Below are 23,657 nucleotides of genomic sequence, written 5' to 3'. Positions count from 1 at the left end.
TTGGCCAGGATCACAAATGCTGGAATGGACAACAGAGTTTCTGTGGAATATTTTTGAGCTCAGTGTCGTGGAAGCGCGTCAATGTGCTCCTCTGCTGAAGTATTCACATAAAAGCATTTGTGACGGGGGGTTTCTTGCTTTCTTGGACTTTGTAGGAAAGTGGAACGCCCCGTTTTGCCCCCCCTAGGGTTCACTGTCACTGCCATTTATCCAGTGTAGTCATTAAGCAAGCCTTCTTTCTAGGTATGTGGGATTTCCTGTCGCTACGTATCAACGCTTGGCAGCAAAACTAAAGAGGCGAAGGGAAGAGGTGCAAGACTCACCGCGGGGGAGCACGTTAAAACGTTGGTTTCAGTCACACTGCTCGGGGAGTAAGCAGTAAGGAAGTGGTCTGGCGTTTTTATGCTTTGAATGGCTTCGTCGGGCTGCGTGAACACATTTGTGTTTACACGGCGCTCGGCCTACAGTGGAACTGCCTTTATTTGCATGGCCCAGCCTGAATGGCTGTCTGCACAGTCGGTCACGTGCGCAAAGCTCATTGTGTCGATGAAGTGGCAGAAAAGTCGGGCCAGTTCACATGCCTTGTGTTGGCATGTCGAAGGGGAGTGAAGTGGCTGCGTCTCACGTTGGAAACTTTAGCTCAGACCTTAATGGCTGGAAAAGGGATGTGAGGTTTTTTTTTTTTTTTTTTTCTCCCTGAAAAGGTTAGGAACAGACGAAGTAATTGCTACCATAATGTTAAGCAGTGATGTACAGTTTTTGTTTTACTCCGTCGTTGGCGCTGTTTAATACAGTGATTAATTTTTACGTTATTTAGAGGTATATCACACCTTTCGGTTATATGCCGCAGTAGCAGAAAACGGGTAATAAGAAGCCCTAAAGGTTCTTTTTTACTCTTAAGGGGCCCCATTATGCTTCTTTTAAACATTTAGGACGGGGTGTGCTAAACAACCGACTCAATGTTTGCGCTTGTACATGCACATACACGGGAAAATGATCTTTGACCCTGAGTCAGACCCAGAAGCAGAAGGAGTGTACCCAGCAAGGATCAGCCCCGTCAAAAGGAAATTATTTCACACATACCATAATATTACCGCACTGTTTCCCGTCGGTAGTGACAAACTCGGCGTGTTTATTTAAAGGCGGCCGCCACTCAGGACCTTCTCAACAGGAGCACGACCGGAGATGCCATAACGCCGTTAAACGCAACATGCTAACTTGCTCCGTCTACCCGGGTACCGTAATAATACTCTACACACAGCATTTTTTTTTTAAAATCATTCATCACACGCTAAAACTGGGGAAATGTCCAGGGACAAGAAATTTATGGATGTCCGCCAGTCACCCGAGGCTATCGGCGTTAGCTAGTGCTAAATGAAAATTGATGTTCGTGACAAACGGTGATGCAAAGCACACAAGACGAATCGTTAGGTGCGTTTCTGTCAGCTGCAGATTTCCGTCAAACCGTAGGGACAGAACCTTCCTTCAGCAGAAGTCTTTTGGTAAATCCTGCTGTGTACTGTTGGTAGTTTTCTAAACAGTCCTTGCTTGGCAATGTCAAGGGAGGTTGTCCTTGGCTGGGACGCATCTCTGTTCTCCGTGACTGGGAGAAAGTGCACGGACACGTTGTTTATTGCAGCCACCAGCAAAACGTTTGTCGTTTCCATTGTGTAGCGCGTACACCGGTAAATGTACTCCTCTTCTAAAACTGAATTGTGGAAGAAGCGCCGCTCTGTTTGCTAGGTAAGGGGTTGGGCTCGGCCTCTTACTTGGGGAAACTTATTTACGTATTGCCAGAAAACGGCTGGATTGGGATTTTTTTGTTTTTGGAGCTTAGACTGTTTCTAGAAGCGGTAGAGACCCAAATGAAAGTACAAAACATGCAAAAGGGGTATTTTTCATGATGGGTCATCTTTTTAAGAATTTTCTTTTTTTTTTACCAAAACTGAATCATAGCCTGAGTCTGTTCATGCCTAGTAGCTGTTTCTGTTGAGTTGTGTAAATATAATTAATTACAACTCGCGATGCACCCCTCAGTCAAATTAAAATCAACTGTCCATTTGGAGCTGATCTCTTACTTGTGAAAGGCAAGGTAAATTCTGGGAATAAAAATTCAGCCATTACATGTATCAAAGCTAAGAACTTGGACTGTTTTTGCTTTATGAATACATCAATCCAACACATCCTTGTACTTTTTTTGGAGCTTACTAAATACCAGAGAGAGGTTAATACATGAATTTGGTTAATCTTTTAATTTTCTTTTATTTTTAGAACGGACACTTTTATCAAAGAACCTGTAGAAAATATAATGTTCTTTTCCCCTGTGTTTATAGAGCTTAGAAAATGCGGCAACAGGTAATTGGTGTTGGTCAGGAAAAAGCTGATTAGTGCATTTTGAACTTTATCATTTCTAAAAAGCTGTTCTGCTTCTTGTCTTTTTTTTTTTAAAAGCAAACTCTACTAAAAATGCAGTTTATCCACACATGTACAAATTAGGTAATTAATGCATGAATTCTGTATGCATTTCTGACCTTCATATTTAATTTCTGACCTAGCCTTCATTTTGTGATTCATATCAGTAAATTTCTGTGCTTTCTTTGGAAATCAAGCAAAAAAAAAAAAAACAACTAAAGAAGAATCTTGGAAATGTCAAAACTGCAGTGTTGGTACATTTCATGCTGTTAATGGACTGAATGCTAGCCAGGTGTTTATAGGTGTTTTGGCGAGGGGGGACGATGTGATTCTCATTTGTGATGCCGTATGTAGATGGGGAGTGAAATCACATTATCTGAGAATGATTTTGAGCAAAAAAATGTAATAAGCATGTTTTGTATAGCCCATAGACTTATTCAAAATGTTTTAAGAGGAAGCATAATGGGTCACCTTAGAAGTTAAGAGAGGATATGAGAGCTTTGTTACAAACAGAGAGCCAGGCATCACTTCCTCTTTGCCACAGCGGAGCTTCACAGCAACACTAAACCAGTAGGTGTACACAATAGAGCTGCCAGGATGAGTTGACGTTATTGATGACGGGCAAAAAATTTATCAGCATCAATGTTTTTTTTTTTTTTTTTTCCCTCTTCTTCGGAAACTTTTTTTTAAAACCATGGTTGGTTTGTTTTCCTTCAAAAATTGGAGTTTGCGCATGTTTGTCTCTGTATGTTCAACATGCTTGGCTCTGTCTGAGCTATGATTTGGAAGCCAACACGGTGAATAAAGCATCCCTGTCAAACGTTGAAGTGGTCTGAAGTGTTGAGGCACTTCAAGTTAGGTGACGATGATCCATGATGAGCAGCTGAAGAGGCATCAGCCTAGGAGCTACTGATTAGCCAAAGTCGCTGTCACTTCATTTTTTTGTAGGCACATTCTTCGTTGCATTTTTTCCTAAACTATTAATGGAAACTAGGCCTGCAGCTAACGGTTATTTTAAAAATAGATTAATCGCTCAATGATTTTGTACGATTAATGCATGAATCGGACAAAAAAACAGTTTTATTTCCACTTTTTTTCTAAAATAGAACATTTGGACTGACGGAGCAAATAAGCTCACAAAAACAAGTTGCTACTTAGGTGTTACAATTTTATTGGGTAATAAATAATTTTGCTTCAAATAAAGATGTTTATGTTGACGAGATTTGTAAGCCATAAATAGTCATGGTTTTCTATATGAACAGCGATTTAACACAACAAAAGGGAAGCTGTAAAACCGGTGTCAAATGCAGTTTGGTTGAACCTCACCCTTGTATGCGAGTGTATCTAGGGGAAGAAATTGGGCATAACAATGCCACCAGTGCTAAAACACCACTTCTGACAATCAAATAAACCACCAGCTCACTTCATTGACTGTTTCAGCACAAGCTGCATTTTATGTAAATACTACAAGCTACATTTGTCCTTCTACATATTTTTCCTCCAAGGATGTTTATTCTATAATGTTGTTTTCTCAGTCAAAAAGGGTGTTTGATATTTAATACGTCGTATTTCTTCTGAGGGTTTTACATTTTTTTATGGTGCCCTTTAGGGGTGCTTATCTCATTTTTCTGTGTTTTTAATTAGCATCTGCCTCTTAACATTTAGAGTATGTCACCAAAATGTCAATATTGTTGCATAACAATAAAGACTTGATTCTTGAAAAGTCAGTAGAGACCTGCTCCTCTCTCCCATACAGAACCTTCACCCAGACTTTGTCAGCAAATTAAAACTTGAACCTTAATGAACAAATTATTACCAACAGAATTAAATTGTATTCTGATTGAGAGGACTGGTTTATGATCCATAATCCAATCAGCGTCCATCTAAACGCTTGTTCTCATTAATTAATGTAGTTATAGCGCCTGCATGTGGAGGGTGGGGCCACAGCGCTGTGCAGTAAAGAACATTTTGGGACGATCATAATTTCCTCCCGCTTTCTCAACAGCAACAGCAGGAGTTCTGGACCATCTCAGAACCTGGTGCCGGTCCATTCTGTGCGCTCAGGACAATCAGAACCAACACGCCTCTGCTTTTGTTGTTGTCTTTTCTGCATGAAGTACAAAATTTCTGTCAATGTTTAATGGAAATTCAACAACTCTGCTAATGTCAGTTTCTCCTTTGAATAAAGCTTGGTGCAAGTAAACACAGATAATGATCGGATTATTTGATTTTGAGCCCATATAGACGGTGCATTCGGTATACTTTCTTTCCTTTTTGAATCCAAACACGTTTTAATCCAGTCAGGCAATGTTGCATGTAAACAAGCTCCTATCATTAACCAGCTAACCAGCTAACAGCCACATTGGACGAGCCATAAGACTGACGATCAGGCGGCACCTCGAAGCACGGCTTCGGCAGCGCAGCCCGAGCCAAGCGCTGTCGGGGTTTCCTCACTTTGAAACGGAACAAACGTCAGATATTGTAATGACTTAGCCGTTGAGCTCCCATTGCCCTCATCAATGACTCCATGTTGTTTCAACTTCTGCATCACTGTGGAGCTCTCGTGCCGTGTCAAAACTCGCTCGTTTCTGATTTTATTTGGGCGTAACGTGCGCCCTATCTTTTGAGTACCTGATTCGAGCCATTTTCCCTGTGGCGTCATTTGTAGAATTAACTACAAAAAAGCAGAATTAAAAAATGACGCCTTCCCTCTGCCTCGCTGCGTTCAACTCGCTCTGCAGCCACCCAGCCAGCATTGATGACCGCCTGTAGATGAGGTAAACGGCTCGGCGACATGGCGAGTGACCCGATCGCACGGCACGACAAATCAATGACATTTGTTGCCAACAGTTTTGATTGTCGATTTTTAATCTATTCGTTGTTACTACCCTAATGGTAACGTGTAAAGGTTTACGTTTTGTGAACATGCAGGTTTTAGATAGATGGCCACATCAATTTAGTTGTGTAGATATTATTATAAGCAGTCATAACTAATTTAAATTATTGATAAATACAAGTAATTAGTTGCTTAAAAGGTTTTAGAGTTTGTATTATTCCATTTTAAGTAGAATTTATAAAAAATAACTTCACCACCCCACCTGTTTGAAGTTGCAGTCATGGCTGTCCCAAAGCCTGTTTTTGTTCACATCCAGTTCAGTCTTGTCATATGACATTGTAAATGTTTTTTTTTTTTTTTTTTAAACTGCAAACGCATCAGTAAGGGCTGCATTTTGTTTTTCATTCAAATGTGGTGCTAAACATGTTTCAGTCATTACATTTTTCAGTTTACATTTTATTTTGCATTGCAATTAATGTAAAATCGCAGTCAAAAGGAGAGAGATCATACTAGTTTCTTTCTTTTTCTTTTTTTTTTTTTTTTTTTTTTTTAGGAAACTTTAAGTCAATCAAAAAATTTGTGAATAGACTAGATTTATAGGCAAAAAAAGTCCTAGTCTATAGTATCAAGGTAACCTGAATTTTACCTACTCGTATTGTTTGCATCATGTTCTGGGCTGAAGAAAGCAAGAGGCTGCTTATAATGTGACCATTTAACTAAGTTTATCAGTGGTGTGAAAAAGTGTGTCCCCTTCCTGATTGCCTTTTTTTTTCAGCATGTTTGTCACTCTTAGGTTTCTCAGTATTTCAAACTAATTTTACCTGAAGGAAAAATATGATGGGGAAATATTTTGTCAAACTGTAATTTTCTTTAAAGCATTGGAAACAATCCCATGCTTAGCTCTAAATATGAATGAATCATTGCAGGAAAAACACATTAGTAGTTCAATAAGAAGCAGTATGCAGTGTAATTGTTGTTTTTTTTACATTGTATTTTTATGGAAAAACAGTCAATTGTTTAATTGATACAAGATAAAAAAATTTGGTTACCATAAATTAATTCCAGAGTTGGTCTTAGCTTCTAGGACTGCTAAATTCATCACCTTTTATGTTTAATGACCAAATTAATCAGGGCTACTCGATCATGGGGAAAATTATAATCATTATTGGTCAAAATTCATATTTAAAACCATTAAGTTATCAGTTTTGAAACAACAATACATCGGTTGCCCAGCGAGAACACGGAATTACCCTGAACAGGAAACGTACCCAGGGACATTCTTGAATCATCTCCTTAACTATGTGACAAAGTATATTGTCAATGATAAGATAAGAAACTCCTTTAGTGGCAAAAACACACAGTTACACACTATATGAGTAATGAAAAAAAGAGCCAATCTACAGTTCTATCTAGAGCAACAGAGAAAGTGGATGAAAAAGATATAAAGTATAGATAAACTTATTAGAAATACAACCCACTGAAGAGCTGCCAGCTGTCACCGCACTCCTAAAAAAGAAGAGGGGAAAAAAAGGCTACCACATAATAAAATCAGCAATATAAGTGTACTTACAATAGATTTAAAGTACAAAATATATTACAATATGAATTAAATAATATTGATAATCAAATATGAATAATAATTATTGCCTGCACTGATAATTGGACAGTTATTTTGACCAAGCAAATTTGCTCACATTTTAGAGCAGCTGCTGAAAGATCCTATACATTTAATTCCGATTTGGCACAAATATTTGTCAGTTCGTGGGAATGGATCACGTCGTTTTTCAGTTCCAGGTGGTTGCACAGGTGTGTTGGTTCAGCCACCAGACCGACAAATCTTGCACAAAACATCTTGTGATCCGTGTCTTGGTCCTTGTGCACACATAACCAGATCTTTATCTCCCCCTCATCGTTTCTAAAAATAATTGTTACACAAAGGTTCAAAACATTTTCAACCATACGAACCCACACAAGTACACCTTTTAAGCGTTGTTTTAATTTAAACATACCAGACGCAAAGGGGGAAGTGTGCTGCTAAGCTGAAACCTATGTCAGTCAGTCAGAATCCTTCAAAAATATTGCCGACGTTGGACCGGAGAGTTGGACCGGAAATGCTGTGTGGTGCCGAGTTGATGTCGGTTGGATGTAAATGACCGGGGATGCTTTAGGTTAGCATTGAATTTGTCCAGTTTAACGTTGATTTGACACACGTAAACAATCACATCATCAACGTAGAAATCGGCACCTCTCTGATGGCATTTACTTTTTACTCCCCAGTATGGCCAGGTCTACAAATAGTGGTCACACGTGCTGTCAGCGCCGCATTGTTTGTCGCAGACTGTGATGCCGCACCCTAAAAGTCAGATTTGTCATGTGCGCAGGATCAAACGCTGAATTTTCAGAAATCTCCACTTTGGCCGCATTATTCAGAATTACTCGTTTTTAGAGATTTAAAACCGGGTTTATGTGCGGATGAAGGTCTAGCCGCATAGAAATGTACTAATTTCCCCAGATGTCCGGCTGCGTGTTGACTGGGCCTTAGAATTCAAAGCAATCCTGCATAAATTAACCAATAATACCTGTGTTTGCTAAATGCACGGGTGCTGCTCCCTTAGCCTCTTTTCCGTGTCATACCTTTCCTGTTTTAGTTGTTTCATGCCCCGTTTTAACTTTTTAAATTTTTTTTTTCCCCTATAAATACAATGTTGGTGCAGTCTGCTGCATAATGTCTTTCACCAAGCATTCATCCATTCATGCCCACCAGGAGGACGTTGCTGCCGTTCCTCTTTTTCTTCTTTCCGCCGTCTTGTGCTAGCTTTTCAAAAGAACACGGCACAACACGTGCACACGAGTTCAGCCTTCGGACAGAGCGGTTGCACACATCAGATGCAGAACACTGTAAAATAAAAGTATATTTGCAAAGCAGAAAACACAAAAATAATGATTAAAAATGTGCACGCAAAGTCAAAATGAGATGGATTTGATTACTAGCTCAGCCCATCACCCTGTCCACCTAAACTTATGGTCAAACATGGCGGCTGTTTAGTTGCAAAATAAATGATATCCCCACCACAGGATACAGTCGTGCATGCTGAATGGCATTCTGTTTACTGAAGGTGTTTTCCATTTTGTCCCTTTTTATTGTAAGGATAGTAGTTTCCTTGTTTCAGAATCGGCCTTATTGGCCAAGATTGTGTTCACAAACAAGGAATTCACTTCGGTTTGAAGCGCTCACAGCGTACAGACGTTAAATATAAATATGTCAGAAAGGGATTTTTCACTCAGTGCGTTGGCCCCTTCCCCACTTTGGTGTTTAAGTTTAACCACCCCAGCCATCACTGCCATCCATTCTGCCCTGATTTGTTTCCCTGTGTGTGTGTGTGTGTGTGTGTGTGTGTGTGTGTGTGTGTGTTTTCCAATTGGACCAGCCAGCTTCGTGTTACGTGCCAGCCTCCCACTCCTTCCTCCTTTCCATCACAGTGCTAAACTTTAGTGATGACCGAAAATACGACTCGGTACTCGGGATGGACTTTTGCTGTCTCTTTCGTACTTTTTTTGTTGAGAACTTGTTTGGCCACATACCTAAAATAGCTCTCTGACGTGTACAGTCCTGTTGAGGAATGCTACTGTGGCTGTCCTGAGTTCTCTGTGGCAGGAAGTTATGCAAACGCGCATTGCTGCGCTCAGAGCCTTGTGATTAGGGTCCCAAAAGACTCCGCTCTTTAGTTCTTTTTTTTTTTTTTTTTCCCCTTCAGTGAAGCCTGGCTGGATTCCACTTGGACAACAGCATCCCTTATTCGCCGTTACTGGACAGTTTTGTGCAAAGACCTTCATGCTTTTCTGAGATTATATAGAGATGGCTCTGGGTTGTTGTTTTTTCTGCACCATGTTTTCAAAGACTGGCAACGAGCAAGTTGCTTTTGTTCTTCCCACCAGCCGCTCTCCACCTCCGGATCCTCCTCCTCCTCGCCCCTCCTACCTGCCCGTTCCCCTGTTTCCACCCTTCCTGCAGGGCACTATTGGTGTTATGTCTCTCAGTGAGGGGTGTGGCCATGACCTCCACTGTTGAGTAGAAGGAGCAAAGTTAGCTAAGCGGATTCCTCCGTTGGCTTGAGCTGCTGATTCACCGTGTGTCATCGTTGCTTTTGCACAGAGATGCAACGTGTTATTGACCCATTCACGGTGCTGGAATGGCAAGACTCCAGCTGTGATGGTGAGTCTGCAGACTTGTCATCAAATAGAGACTCTTAAAAATAACCTTTACCTCAGCTGTGTTTACCGCTGAGCTTTAGGACACAAGAGACACTCGGATGACCCGTGACGTCACGAAAAACACTCCTCTAGCTTCAACTTCATACCCGCTAGACGGAACAGCGCAGTACGACACGTGCCGAAGTGTTTGTGCGGCTGTTTTGTTGGAACCACTGCGGATTATGGCAGATTAGGTTAAACCTCGCCAGTGGCACTTAGTCTCCTGCTGAGCCAAGATAGCATCAACCCGCCGCTTAAAACATTTGTTTACAGCATCTTGTGCAAAAATAAAAACGGTTTCTTAGCATCATAAACCCCTTATAACCCGTTTCATTCATCAGATTTACTATATTGCCAAAAGAATTCTCTTACCCTTCCAAAAAAATGTAACTGCAAGTGTCCCAGTCTCCTTTATGTCCACAGGTTTATCAGATTAACCCTAAGCATGCAAACTTTCTCCATTCCAGCATTGGTGCCGTGGTTGGAGTCATCTACATTCCCTCCGTGTATTAAATATTCCACAGGTGACTTGGCCAGAAACTGGTGGGTCACGTAAAATCGGTAGCTGTAGACATCCAAACCTCATGTGGCTTTCATATCAGATAAAGAACATTGTTTAGAGTGGGTTCAAACAAACAATCGGCACGGCTGTGCAGCTGCAGCCAGGCGTTACATCAACAGGCGCAATGGAAGGCGTCGGATGCAGTTGTGTGAAGCACGCCGCCGCTGGACTCTAGAGCAAAGGACGCAGGTTCCTTGGAGTGACCGATGATGCCTTTCTGTCTGGCAGTCTAATCGTTTTTGGCTTGGCAGATGCAAAAAGGGACCGTCGCTTGCCTAACTGCGTTGTGCCAAGTGTACAATTTGGTACAAAGTGGATTATGGTGTGGCTGTTTTTCAGGATTTAGTTCATTCAGTCTCTTTGCCTCGGTAAAAAGAGCTAATAAAGCTTCAGCATGTAAACACATTTTGGACTATTTAATGCACTCAACTTTGTAGATGCAGTTTAAAGTTGGCCCCTCGACTGTTCTGTCGAGACCAGTGCAGAAAGCGAGGTCCATGAAGCCATTGATGAGCTAGATGGGTGTGGAAGAATTTGACTGACCTGCGCAGGGCAAACCTCCACCAGATAGAATACCTTCGGGAGGAATAAGAGAGCGTAGAGTACAAGGCTTTCTCATCCAACATTAGTGTCTGATGTCAGCAAATGCGCTTCTGGGAGAACGGACGCAAATTCCCACAAACCCACTCCTAAACTTTTGAAAAGCCTTCCCAGAGGAGCTGAACTTGTATAGCGGCAAAGGGTGGGCCCAAATCATTTTAAACTGTCGACTGATAATGAGATGTCAATCTTATGTGTGTGAAGGTAGACACGTAAAATTCATAACATACAGTGTATGCAACAATATGTCTAAATCGGATTCTCTGGGTTGGGGTGTTGAATTAAAAATAAATAAAACTGGGTGATTTTTAGAACATCAGAAAAGTAACTTAAAAAAATCCTGGTTTAAAGCAAATAAATAGTTGTTGCTGATGCTGTTTTTCTTCATTCATTGACTCCCTCTTTATGCTTCTGTACTCAGCAGGGAGGGTCACAAGTCTGGTGCTATTATTTCTTTGGCCTGAAGATAAAAAGGTTTGAAGCCACTGGTCTAAGTGACTTCATTCAGTTTTTCAGACACTTTTCCTTTGCCCTAAATTATTATTATTATTATTATTATTATTTTTTTTTTTTTTTTAAACGAGGAGGAGTGTCTTGACATGCTTGTTTGGCTTTAGTGCTTGAAAGTTTTGCTGGAGTTGATTTACGGTATAATAAAAACCATCAGTAATAAAAGTCAACAGAGCTTTTCTTCTGATTTTATATTTTAATAGCCAACTTAGATGACCCTTGCTTGAGCACATCTGGTTAAAGTTAAGAAATTATTCTGTGCTCAGTTATCTGGGAATGTTACTGACATCTTTGCATTAATTTAGCCTAAAAGCTTCTGCAAGGAAAAGCACCGTGGTGGTCGTTAGACAATAGTAGTACATTGTATTTCATCCTGGGTTCAGGCTTGGAGCGTTTATGTTTGTAAGCAGAATATTTAATTAACTGCATCATTATCAGTCTTCAGTTTCAGAAGAGGGAGTTCTGTTGTCAAAAGCATCTCCGTCTATCTACTGTGGTGTACTTTAAAACTGTAGGTGATGTGTGGCAATCTACAAGATTCTGTAAGGCACAGCTTAGAAACAACCGTGGACGTCTCCACAAGAACACAATATTTTGGTGAAGTATAGGGGTGGCAGCATCATGCTGTGGGGTTGTCGTCTGATGGAGCTGGGCTTTTGGTCAAGCTGGATGAAGTTGTGAGTGGCGTCTTGGCCCAAAGCCTTCTAGGGTCTGCTAGAAAGATGAGTGTCAAGTCGTGTCAAATTATATACCCAAGTCAACGGTAGAAGTTCAGTAGAAGAACAACGAAAGATTCAGAGTGGCCTGTAGTTAGAATCCAGAACCAAATCTGACGGAAAATCCTTTGGGACACGAGATGACGGCTGTGCCCATCTGATAGATTCGGAGAACATTAGCAGTTCCAGATGTGGGATGCTGATTGGCTTTTACCAAAATGTGCAGAAAATAATTAAATTAAGGGTTTGCACCTATGCGCATCCTTGTCTTTGTAAGTTTTTTTTATTTTATTTTTTTCCTACTAACATATTTGGGTTTTTTTTTTCAGTTGAATTGTCCGGGATACATGTCACATTTTATGAGAGGGAAAAAGGGTTGAAAAATGTTCATGGTCTGACATTTTAACAGGTCTGTGTGTAGGTGAGCACTTTTTAACGTCGTCTGTTGACATCACAATACGTTGGGTGTGGAAATGAACCACAACATTTTCATCAGTTCTTCGATGAACAGGGAATGTTGCAGCGTCAGTGCTGCAGCTTGAAAAAAAAAGAAAAAGAAAAAAATCAAAACACTAACCAATATTCTACGTGTTAAGATTTTAACATATAAGTTAAGATGTATATTTACTGCTTTGCTTGTGTTATAAAACATGCAAGACACGTTTTTGAAACTCCTTTTTGCTTCTCTTTGTTAACATGGTCCGTCCTCTGAAGAAAGTTTTGTCTGCAAAGCCTCACAGAGAACAGTCTGCTTTTCTTATTTTATCTGTGGAAGGCTGTGGGGTTTTTGTTTTTCCTCCTTCTGAACCCTGTTCCTCTTCCTTCAGGATGGCTTGGACGCTCTGGTGTACGACCTCGACTTCCCCGCCCTTAGGAAAAACAAGAGCATCGACAACTTCTTGAATAGATGTAAGTATCTCGGATCGTGGCTTTCGCTCTCACGCACACATTTTAAACTGGGTCTCCCATAGGGCTGAACAATTAATCGCATTTTCAATATAATCGCAATTTTAAAAAAACGCAATTTCCAAATCGCAGAGTCTGCAATTTTTGGCTATGTAACAATTAGGGAATTAGCCGCGTCCATTAGGTGTTGGTAAAATGTTTGATGTGGGTTTGCCTCCACATGGAAGGGAAGACAGTTGCAGCAGTGAAAAAATCTAATTTTATTACTTGTTTTAGAGTTTATATAATCATACATAGCATTAAGTTCTGGTCAATCAGTTTAATACATTGACTTGCTCGTTGGTTGGACTTTATGTTCAACAAGGATTGATGTCCAAATCAACTAAAAGCTGTTCTCTTGAATAATATTCTGATTAATAGAAACATTAAAAGTTCTTGTTTTGAATAGTCCTTGTTTACAAATGTCTTTTTTTAGAGGTCATTTTTGTTGCTTGTTGTTAACGCAGAGAAAAGTCAAAATTGTAATTTTGGTTGAAATATATTGTAGGCAGAACGCAATAATTTCTGCTCTGAGTTTAGATGCTGCGGGTCTTTTAGCAACTAATCTGCACAGCGAGGAAACAAAATGATTTGTTGTTTGTATATGTTTTAAGAGACATGATAAATTAAACTGGAAAAAAATCGCATTACATCGCAATATTAAGAAAATAAATCGCAATTAGATTATTTTCCAAAATCGTTCAGCCCAAGTCTCCCATTTGTACGTACGGGGGGTTCAAGTCTAGCGGCAGACAAGAAGGCTGTTTTTGGGTCACGGTCAGTATGTACGCTCGGACACAATAGGTGTCTGCTGCTCAGTGTCCCCAACAAAGGGCGCTTTCATGAATGTCCGGTGACCCACATGGTCCATATCAAGGTTGGCTTCTTTGTCCACACTGCCCTCAGACCATGAAACCCCCCTAAATTTAAATCTAGATGCAATGTAAATATTAGTCCAAGACCGTTTTTCTGTTTTTAAAAAAACAACAACCAAAAAAACAGAAATCTGGTGTAACTGCTTGATTCTCTGTGAGATTTCTTTCTTGGAAATGCCAACTATCGCATTACAGAGTATCCCTGAACTAGTTTTTATAAAAGCAGCTATTCTAAGGTGGGGGGCAGGGCCCTGATGTTATAACTTGGCCATGGTCGTCTTTAATTTCCTGAATAATATCCAGTTAACCTATAATTTAATGAAAACAACAAATACTCCCTCTCATCCTCCTCCTGACAAAATTCAGCATGTTGCCCCTGGTTGTGGGGAATCTGTTTTTATGATTTCAGAAAGAGAGGGGGTGAATCAGACTTTAAAAAAAAAAGGGGCCTGCCACTTCACATCTCCTCAGTCATTCCTCATCCTGTGTTTCTGTGTAAAGCATTGATGGATCTGGACTAATGGATTAGCTGCTAGGACCCTGAACCTTTAGTAGCTTGGGTTGCCTGAGGCGTTCCTTACTCCAAATTCTCTCAATGCGTCGGCCTTTACGCTAAAGTTAAATCAGGCGGTTGCTCCACTGTTTATGCGGGGAAAAGCTGGAGAAAAATCCTTAACGAAGGTTAGAAACACACAAGCAAATGAATGCACTTTAGATTGAACTGATATAAAATCCTGTTTTTTAGAGCATGGCCAATAATTGGTTTAACAGCGTATTTCTTTATTTTTGGATCATTTGAGCGTTGATGCACTCACGATTTGCGTTTCCATGCATTCCGGTGCCAATTGTGGCCCATGTGAATTGAGAGCCAGCCCCCTTAGCACAGCCTTGACCAAATTTGGCTTAACGGTTGGATCCGATCTGTCCCAAAGGAGACAGAATTATTGCATTGGTTAGAGGCCAACTCTCAATGGGCAACAAACTTTCCCTAAACACTGACAAATTTTGCTCACGTTCAAAAGGCAGACTTTCCATCACTACTGAAGAATATAACATCAAGACAAATACTTCAGAGGTTTAGGTTGATGACTAATTTTGCTGTGAAGATTTTCAACTTTTCAATCTGTGGCTTGTTGCTTTAAGTTCAGAATTAGTTTTTACTCTTTAATGCCGAGCATATGTTAGTGTAAACAATATTTCCTTTAAAAAGTCAAAATTATAACTCTAACTCTTACAATTTTTGAAGTCTTTAAATATAAAATTTTCATCCTAGGTTTTAAATTTCATCTAGTTGCATCCAAACGTGACTCATTAACAAAAAGTATTAATATTAATAACAGTTTATTGATTGACTTTATTTTTTTAACTTTTGTTTGAGAGATGAGCTTGTAGCAGTCTTGCGTTCCACATTTTGTTGTTTTGGGTGGAGTTCCTCCGATCCCGGGGTTCTGGGTTCCAGACACGGGGTTCTCAGTGTCTGCATTTAAATATCTGCTGAGACCAATTAAATATTCAGGGCTTCAAGTGCATATGATAAAAGCAAAAGCATTGTCTGCACCACCGCTGCGTTTATGCCAGTACCTTCAGTTGTATGAAGACTTACGAGATGGATCATTACATTATAAATCTTAGAAAGATCCATTTTATTATTCTGCTATAGATCTGCTAAGTCTGTATGCAGGCTGCTGAGACTAAGGAGGTGGAGACAACAGACTACAGAACCAACCAGTAATTTAAAAAAAGACTCTTGTGGTCAATTCTTTAGCTTTATTGGAGAAAATGTTGGTAAAAATTATGAAAAATGGCAGTAAAATGCATTTTGTAACAAGGTTTCTGCCGTCAACATTCACAATTTACAAAAAACTGAGAAGGCATACCAAACAGCTTTAAAAAAAAAAAGAAAGATAAGATGGTGACATTTTTAAGCAACTTATTACTTATTATTATTTCTGATTAATTCAAATGTGCAATTTATGAAGATTTAATTTTTGAAACATCAACATTTTCTTTTCTTTATTTTTTGGCAAATCCAAAAAAATCTATCAGTCCTAAAAAGGGAAATTGTTTTGGTAAAAGCTTGCAATGTTGAATATATGTTTAGGAAAATATATGGTGGAAATAAAAACCAAGTTTATTTGAAAGATTTCCTTGTTGTGTCTAGATTTTCGTGAAGAAAAAATAAAATAAAATCGTAAATCATATTTATCGTGGAAAAAAATAGAGGTTTTATTTTTGAGGCAGCGCTACTACTGCTGCAACTTCTTTCTCACTAGCACAATTAAAAACAGTAACGGGTGCCTGTAGTTTCAGTTTAAAGACTGTAACTATTCCTACATGGTATTAAACTGGCTGCTGCTTTTTCCAAATCCTTTATGCTCTGTGGGAGATGGAGTTGGAGGTTAAAGTCAAAAAAAGCAACTTCCTGTATTTGTTAGTTTTCCTGATCTCTATTGAAGGGCCCTTGTTGCTCCTCTGCAGAGGTGCAACAAGGCGATAACTCTGTTAGTACTGTAATAGTTTAAGATGGCTTTAATTTTGCACACACACAAGTATTTATCTTGTGGTTTCTGTTTTTTAACCCCTGAGTATGTCCTGCGGTGATGCTGTGGAACAATCAATCAGCAGACAATTCGCTGGGTGCAGCCTCCATCTGCTAGTTTAGACTTTACGTTACATCTAGAAATCCATCTGATATAGTTGAAACATTGTTTTATATGTAATGTGTAAAACATATGTTTTAAATGACTGCAAAACTCAAATTTTAGTGTAAAATCCTGGCAGCTCACCAGGCTTATAATACAGTGGGGGAATCCCTGACTAAGCAAGTTAGGTTTAAGGTATTCTGTATGTTTCTATGTATACTTGCTTTTCATTTTGCAGCTGTTCCTAATCCATATTGGTTTAAATTTACCTCATATGTATTTAACAGGTCTTTAAAGGTTGCATCGTACCAACTGAAACTCCTTGTTTGTTTTTGATCTATCATTGTTTTTATTCCACCAGATAAAAAAACCATTAGTAAAATTCGGGATCTACGAATGAAAGCAGATGACTATGAAGTGGTCAAAGTCATTGGCAGAGGGGCATTTGGAGAGGTTCAACTGGTAAGAGTTCACCTCTTTATCATCTTAAATAAACACTATCGTACTGGCATGAGCTCACCGTTTCCTTTCCCCCCCAGGTAAGGCACAAGTCCACATCCAAAGTATACGCCATGAAGCTGCTGAGCAAGTTTGAGATGATCAAAAGGTCCGACTCTGCTTTCTTCTGGGAAGAGAGGGACATAATGGCGTTTGCCAACAGTCCGTGGGTGGTGCAGGTAGGATCCAATTTCAGTGTTTACCTGTAGTCTAAATGTTTTTAAATGCAAAATACTGATTAACTGATCACATCTCCTTTATGTTTAGTTTGTTAAAAACTTTGACCTTTCTTTTTTGTTTTTTTTGCAGCTCTTTTTTGCATTCCAAGATGACCGCTACCTGTACATGGTGATGGAGTACATGCCGGGTGGAGACCTGGTTAACTTGATGAGCAACTATGACGTGCCAGAGAAGTGGGCCCGCTTTTACACGGCGGAGGTGGTGCTGGCTCTGGATGGAATCCACTCCATGGGCTTCATTCACAGGTGACGGGCACCATATGCCTTTTTTGTTTACTTTTTATTTTGCTCAGTGCCTTAAAAGACATTAAATGAACAGTTAAATAACTGTGAACCAAATCAATACTAAAATAAATTCAGAAAACACACTAAGTCAATTGTAATCAACTTGTATAATAATATGTGAATAATGGTCTACAAAAACCTTTGTTTTTGTATATATATGACTTTACTTAAACTATCAGACACCAACTTAAAAACTCATTGCACAAAAAAATCCAAACATAATACTTTTGCAAGGCACTGGATCCTTGTTCTCATTGAGTGTGTAAATGGACAACATTTATTTAATTTAAAGAACAGTTGTATTGTTTACTTTCAAAAATATATATTTTTTCCATTTCTCTAAATGTCAATAAAAAATATAACATCTTACAAAAATCTAATCCAAGCAGTCAATTGGGGGCTTTGTTTTTATTATTGCTGTGACTATGTTAAAACAATTTATTGTGTTGGATGAGTTCCTTGTATGCAAACACTTAAGAGGGATACTGCTACTATGTGTCACATAGATAGCCATTACCTCGTTATTTGAATAAAAATGGTAAAAAAAAAAGCTGCAAAACACATTAAATGGGACAAAACAAAATTATTAAACATTAAAGAAAGTTTAGTGGTGTTTTATAAAATCAAAGTGTAACGTACAAATATGAAATGAGACTTATTTATCAAAAGAGAGGTATACATAATTATCTCAAGGTTATTTCATTGATACATCATAAATCGCTCTTTTCTCTAGTCCCTATCGATCCTAGTCAGTGGGCGGGGTTAGCAAAGCTCTGGTTAAGATAATGGCTCTGAGATGGACTAACTTTGCAGGTTAACCAATCACAGGTTAGTCTGTTTAAAAAGCCACTGTGGTGCATTAAATAATTACTTTTGCACTGTGGCCCAGGAACCTTAAAATAAAAGTTTTGAATAATATATATGTATACATATGAAAAGATTATAAATTCCTGATTTATGAAATGATTTAAAACGATGGCCTTTGTATAAATGATTAAGTAGTGATTAAACATATGAAATGTGACTTCATCACTGCCGAGTTTAGCTGTTTAGAAGAATCCCACAAGCGACTGTTTCTAGTTAGAAATGCCAGATATGACGGAAAAATGCAGGAGGATAAGTTATTCACGTTGGTGCAGATTGATCTCTTATACTCAGCAGCAATGTGGCTCTTTGACTATAGACAAGAAACCAAACCTTTTACATGAATTGATGTATTGGATTCTGGCACTTTTGGCCTTCCAATGCGCTGTTTTGAGTCTTGTTGGTTTATATCTTTGCAGCTTACGTATGTTTGACCCGAATGTGCTGCAGCTTTGCTGTTTTTTTTTTTTTTTTTTGCTGACCGCTCGAATGTTTTTCTTTCAACAGAGACGTAAAGCCTGATAACATGTTGCTCGACAAAGCAGGCCACTTAAAGCTTGCAGACTTTGGAACGTGTATGAAGATGAACGAGGTATCGTTTTCCTTCTTAAGAAAACAGAAAACTGGCCAATTTTTAAATATTTCTGAGATATTCTTGCATTTTGAATGCAATAATTCGGACGTTTTATTTACCCTGTCAGGACGGGATGGTACAGTGTGACACAGCGGTCGGAACGCCAGACTACATTTCCCCCGAGGTACTGAAATCCCAAGGAGGAAACGGCAACTACGGCAGAGAGTGTGACTGGTGGTCAGTAGGAGTGTTTCTCTATGAGATGCTTGTCGGTGAGTTGTTTAAGAAGAAAGCCTTTATTCACCCCAGGATAGGTCAGTTTCGTATATAACCCGTGTTTGTCTTGTGCACAGGCGACACTCCTTTCTACGCAGACTCATTGGTGGGGACTTACAGCAAAATCATGAACCACAAGAACGCCCTGACCTTCCCGGACGACAGCGACATTTGCAACGACGCCAAGAATCTCATCTGTGCTTTCCTGACTGACAGGTTAGATGGCAACAGACCTCTTCCTTGTGTAGAAACCCAATACGTTGACCCTACACTGCAAAAATAGAACTAAAAATAAGAAAAATCTTCTTGAAATGAGAGTATTTTTTCTTGATTTGAGCATGTAAATAAGGTTATTTACCAATGAAATAAGATTTTTGCACTTAAAATAGGGACAATTCATTTCCATCATCTTATTTCAAGTGGTGTATATCTAATTATCTTATTTTAAGGGTAAAAATACATTCTATTGGCAGATAATCTTATTTACCTGCTCAAATCAAGGGCAAATACATTCATTTCAAGAAAATTCTACTTATTTTTAGTTCTCTTTTTGCAGTGTATGAAGAAAGTATCTAGAGTCGTTATTCAGTTGCTCACATGTTAAACCCCCTCCCCCTCCATCCTTAGGGAAGTTCGTCTTGGCCGTAACGGAGTAGACGAGATCAAGAGGCATCCTTTCTTCAAAAACGACCAGTGGACATGGGAGAACATCCGAGAGAGTGAGGATTTTTTTCATCATTTTCTTTTCTCCTCGTTTTACAAATCCCGTTTCATTCGGTGGTCGCAGAGCTGTTATTCCAATCATGAGGCCGGTGATCATGTTTTCCATTTGACCTACTGCAGACAGTCGGAGGAAATTCTTGCAGACAAGCCATTCATTCAGTATCCTTTCCAAGACTAAACGTGATTCCTGCTCGGAGTAATAATTGGCAGCACAGGCCGCTCTGAGGCCCAGGAATGGGGAAGCGGTTGGACGCTGATGTTGGTGCGCTGGGAGTGACGCTTTGCAGCGCGGAGCGATCAGAAACATGAGGCTAAATCCAGTAGCTGCATCCAGTTCTTTAGTGGCTTTATGTTTGATGCGTTACAGGGCTGTAGTCAGCACTTTGGCGTTCGCTGCCCATGTTGATACGACGGTAAACAAGCTCTGCCAGGCACCTGCTTTCCCTGGTTTTAAAGGGGGCTTTCAGATATGTTATATTAAAACGTTTGTGCAATGGACACTCCTGATTATTAGATACAGTTACGTAGAATGATTAAAAATCACAGCTTGAGTTTGATTTTACAGAAATGCGCAATAAAAAATTTACCTTATTTTTTGGACCCTAAGCTGCACCGGATTATAAGGCGCACTAAATATTCTTCCCAAGTGTGTAATATCACTCCGCCTCGTCATGTACACAGCTCTCTATCCGTCACTGTTGGTAGGACAGAGTAGCCAAAAATAAACTTTTATGTTGAATTAACTTACTAGGTCTATTGTTGCTTGTGCGTACTCTGGGCGTGGGCTGCCTTACATGAATGCACTTCTAGTTTAGACATTACAGTCAGGCAGTGTTGTAGACAGCTCAGGGGTCCGATCAGTACACGGTGTACCGTAATGCTCCGAATATCCCGTTGAGTGGAGCGGCTTAGTTGCTAACCAAAGTCGTACTTACACAATTTAACAGATTTTTGAGCACATTGTACCATGTAAAATCAGTCAGTAAGCACAACTTTGATCATATATAAAACGCAACAGATTATAAGGCTCCGCATCAATTTTTGAGAAAATTTAAGGATTTCTTGTTTTTAAATGCGCCTTTACAGTCTGAAAAATACGGTAATGATAATCGGTAAAGGGGGACTTTTGTTTAGAATATCATCAGCAGGAGTTCAGAGATTACAATCTTTGGGTTTTGATTTAATAGTCATGTTTGAGTTTGGAATTACTACACAGAAAAGTCTTGCACCTTTATTTTTTTCTTTTAGTGTAAAACTTTTTTTGTTCGATCTGTGATCTGTAGCTGCTGCCCCCGTGGTGCCTGAGCTCAGCAGTGACGTCGACACCAGTAACTTTGATGAGATCGAGGAGGACCGGGGAGAGGAGGAGACCTTTCCAATACCCAAGGCCTTCGTGGGCAATCAGCTCCCTTTTGTCGGCTTCACATATTACAGCAGTCAACAGTAAGTCTGTCACACATTGCTTAAAGCCATAATTTAGACCAGTGCTCAAGCTGTTAGAGTACTTCACTGATATCCAGGGAGGGTTTCTCACCTCTGTGCTTTGTAAAGCTTTGACTTAGGGCTGGCCAATATGGTTTAAGAATAAAATCTCAGATTTTATTGTACCATATCTGATTATTCGATTTTTTTTTTCTCTCCCTCCATTTCATTTCACAAAAAGAAATTTAATTTAAAAGAAATGCTTAAAATCTTTTAATTTTAAGCATTTCACCTCAATTCAAAGTGCAGCTAAATACAAGCTGTGGAAAAAAGATGCCGGCCCTGCCGATGTAAGGAATGAAAATATACCGCAAATGTTTGGAAGTAGTATTACAAAATGAGTTAAGAACAGGCTTCACTTGTGTAACTTTAAATTTACTTACGTCTTATAGTAAAAAAAAGTTGCCTCTTTACATTATAATATATTTTCCTAAACGTATATTCAGTATTGGACTCTTTGGGCTTCCATGGAGAGAATAGCATACATTTGCAAAATAACATCCAGATTTTCCAAAAATTAAATCTTAGTAAATTGGAATTAATCGATTAAATCGATTTATTGCCCAGCCCGTCTTTGACCTGCCGCTGAGAAGATTATTTAAAATATTTGATTGTCCACTATTAGTCCTAGTGCTGACAGCGCAAAAGGGGATGTCACATTGTGTTTGTGAAGGATAAAATACAGGTTATAATAGGGTTTTGTCAATTTAAAACAGACAAAATATTTACATTGTTGATATGTTAACCCATCTTTAAAAAAAAAACTACAAGAGCTGAAAAGTCCAAATGTTTACTTTGCTCTTGATCGAGCTAGAGTCTCAGTGGATCTGGCAGATTCATACAGGAGGCAGGCTGACCTGGGGTACCTTCACATGGACCTGGTTGGTCTGGACAGAACAGCAGCACATGTAACAATGATCTGCTGTGAGATTGAAGCCCGGTAATATCCGCTAACATTCAATTACATCTTAGAGTTAGGAGCATTTTTAGTTTCAGGTTGTTTTAAACGGCTGATGACGGCTCAATCTCGTCAGTGTACACCAGACTGACTTGTTTGACTTCCACAACTCCGAGGATTTACTTCCAATAAACATCTTTTCTGTTAAAGGTAATCAAACGTAATAACTTCACAGAAACCCGCTTCAAAACATTTGAAATAACCATTTAAGTCTGAGATTTTCCAAAAGGCTTCCAATATTTCCAAACCCAGCAGGTTCCACGGCAGACAGGTTGAAAGCTAAGAACCATAAAACAGCAGCTGCACTCAGTTCAGCCTTCCTGTTATCTGCTAAAAGTCTTACGCTTTCTTTAAGGCTGAATAAACCAGGAGGATGTGGTAGAAAACACAGTTGGGCTTTAGGTATCTCTTAAGCATGGTGCATTAACCAATCAAAAGAAGGACCCAAAGCCAATTCCTTAACAAAAATGTATAGAATTTTAAATTGATAGGAAGCATTTTTCTATTGGTTATCTCAGTGTATATGATTATAGTGAAAAGTCTATCACCTTGGCACTTTTGTTCAGAAGCCTTTTCAATTTATGTATTTTCTAAACTAAATTGAGGAGAGATTCAAAGGGAGCCTTTTCTTTCAGTCCTCTACGTGGTTCCTCCGCCTCAAAGACCAGTGACAAACGGAGCAGTGCAACGAAAGAGGACAAGAGTCACGTGAGTACAGAATCGCACATAAACCCAAAGTGTAGGAAATGTAAAATGTTTGCCATCCTTTAAACCTGGATTTTTTATTTTAATTTTTTTCTTTTTTAGCTGGAGAACTTGCAAAAACAGATCTACGTATTAGAGGAGCAACTCCACAGTGAAATGCAACAAAAGGATGAGCTGGAACAGAAATGCAGGTACTCTTGCGCAATATGCCTTTGCCGACTCGGTTTAAGTAAAAACACATGAAATGTTGTGACTTCATCCCTTGCTAAGCTTAGTTGTTTAAAAGAATCCCACAAGCGACTGTTTCTAGTTAAAATTGCCAGATTTGTAGGAAAAATGCAGGAGGATAAGTTATTCACTTTGGTGCAGATTGATCCCTTGCTCTCTGGAGGAATGCGGCTCTTTGATTATACAACAGAATCCAAACCTTTACATTTCACCGGTGACTGTGTGCGGGGTTTGATAATGTCTTTATATAACCTAACGTTTCTGTTCTCCCTAGGGCGTCAAACAACAAGATTGAGAAGATTATGAAGGAATTGGATGAGGAGGTTAATGCTCTTTTTTTTTTTTTTTTTTTTTTTAATATATATATATATATATATATATATATATATATATATATATATATATATAGTTTAAATATTAACTAATTCCACTGCTGTATCCATTGAAAGATCCACGGCGCTTCTTCAGCTTTTCAG

General features: G+C 39.2%; 1 protein-coding gene across 2 annotated transcripts in view; it reads left to right on the top strand.

Annotated features, from left to right (window-relative positions):
* Positions 1–23,657, top strand: part of rock1 (Rho-associated, coiled-coil containing protein kinase 1) — a 49,765-nt gene that overhangs the window by 8,625 nt on the left and 17,483 nt on the right. For both annotated transcript variants that reach the window (XM_036138322.1, XM_036138323.1), the window contains exons 2-13: positions 12,715–12,796; positions 16,711–16,811; positions 16,889–17,026; positions 17,157–17,332; positions 18,743–18,827; positions 18,937–19,081; positions 19,163–19,301; positions 19,713–19,804; positions 21,092–21,251; positions 22,884–22,956; positions 23,056–23,144; positions 23,456–23,504. In XM_036138322.1, coding sequence (XP_035994215.1) covers positions 12,715–12,796; positions 16,711–16,811; positions 16,889–17,026; positions 17,157–17,332; positions 18,743–18,827; positions 18,937–19,081; positions 19,163–19,301; positions 19,713–19,804; positions 21,092–21,251; positions 22,884–22,956; positions 23,056–23,144; positions 23,456–23,504 — 1,329 coding nt within the window. The remainder of the gene's footprint in view (positions 1–12,714; positions 12,797–16,710; positions 16,812–16,888; positions 17,027–17,156; positions 17,333–18,742; positions 18,828–18,936; positions 19,082–19,162; positions 19,302–19,712; positions 19,805–21,091; positions 21,252–22,883; positions 22,957–23,055; positions 23,145–23,455; positions 23,505–23,657) is intronic.

This window comes from Fundulus heteroclitus, chromosome 6 (genome assembly GCF_011125445.2).
Source record: "Fundulus heteroclitus isolate FHET01 chromosome 6, MU-UCD_Fhet_4.1, whole genome shotgun sequence".
Classification (NCBI taxonomy): Eukaryota; Metazoa; Chordata; class Actinopteri; order Cyprinodontiformes; family Fundulidae; genus Fundulus; species Fundulus heteroclitus.
The sequence above is the reverse complement of the archived record's forward strand: the minus strand, read 5'-3'. Positions and strand labels throughout refer to the sequence as shown.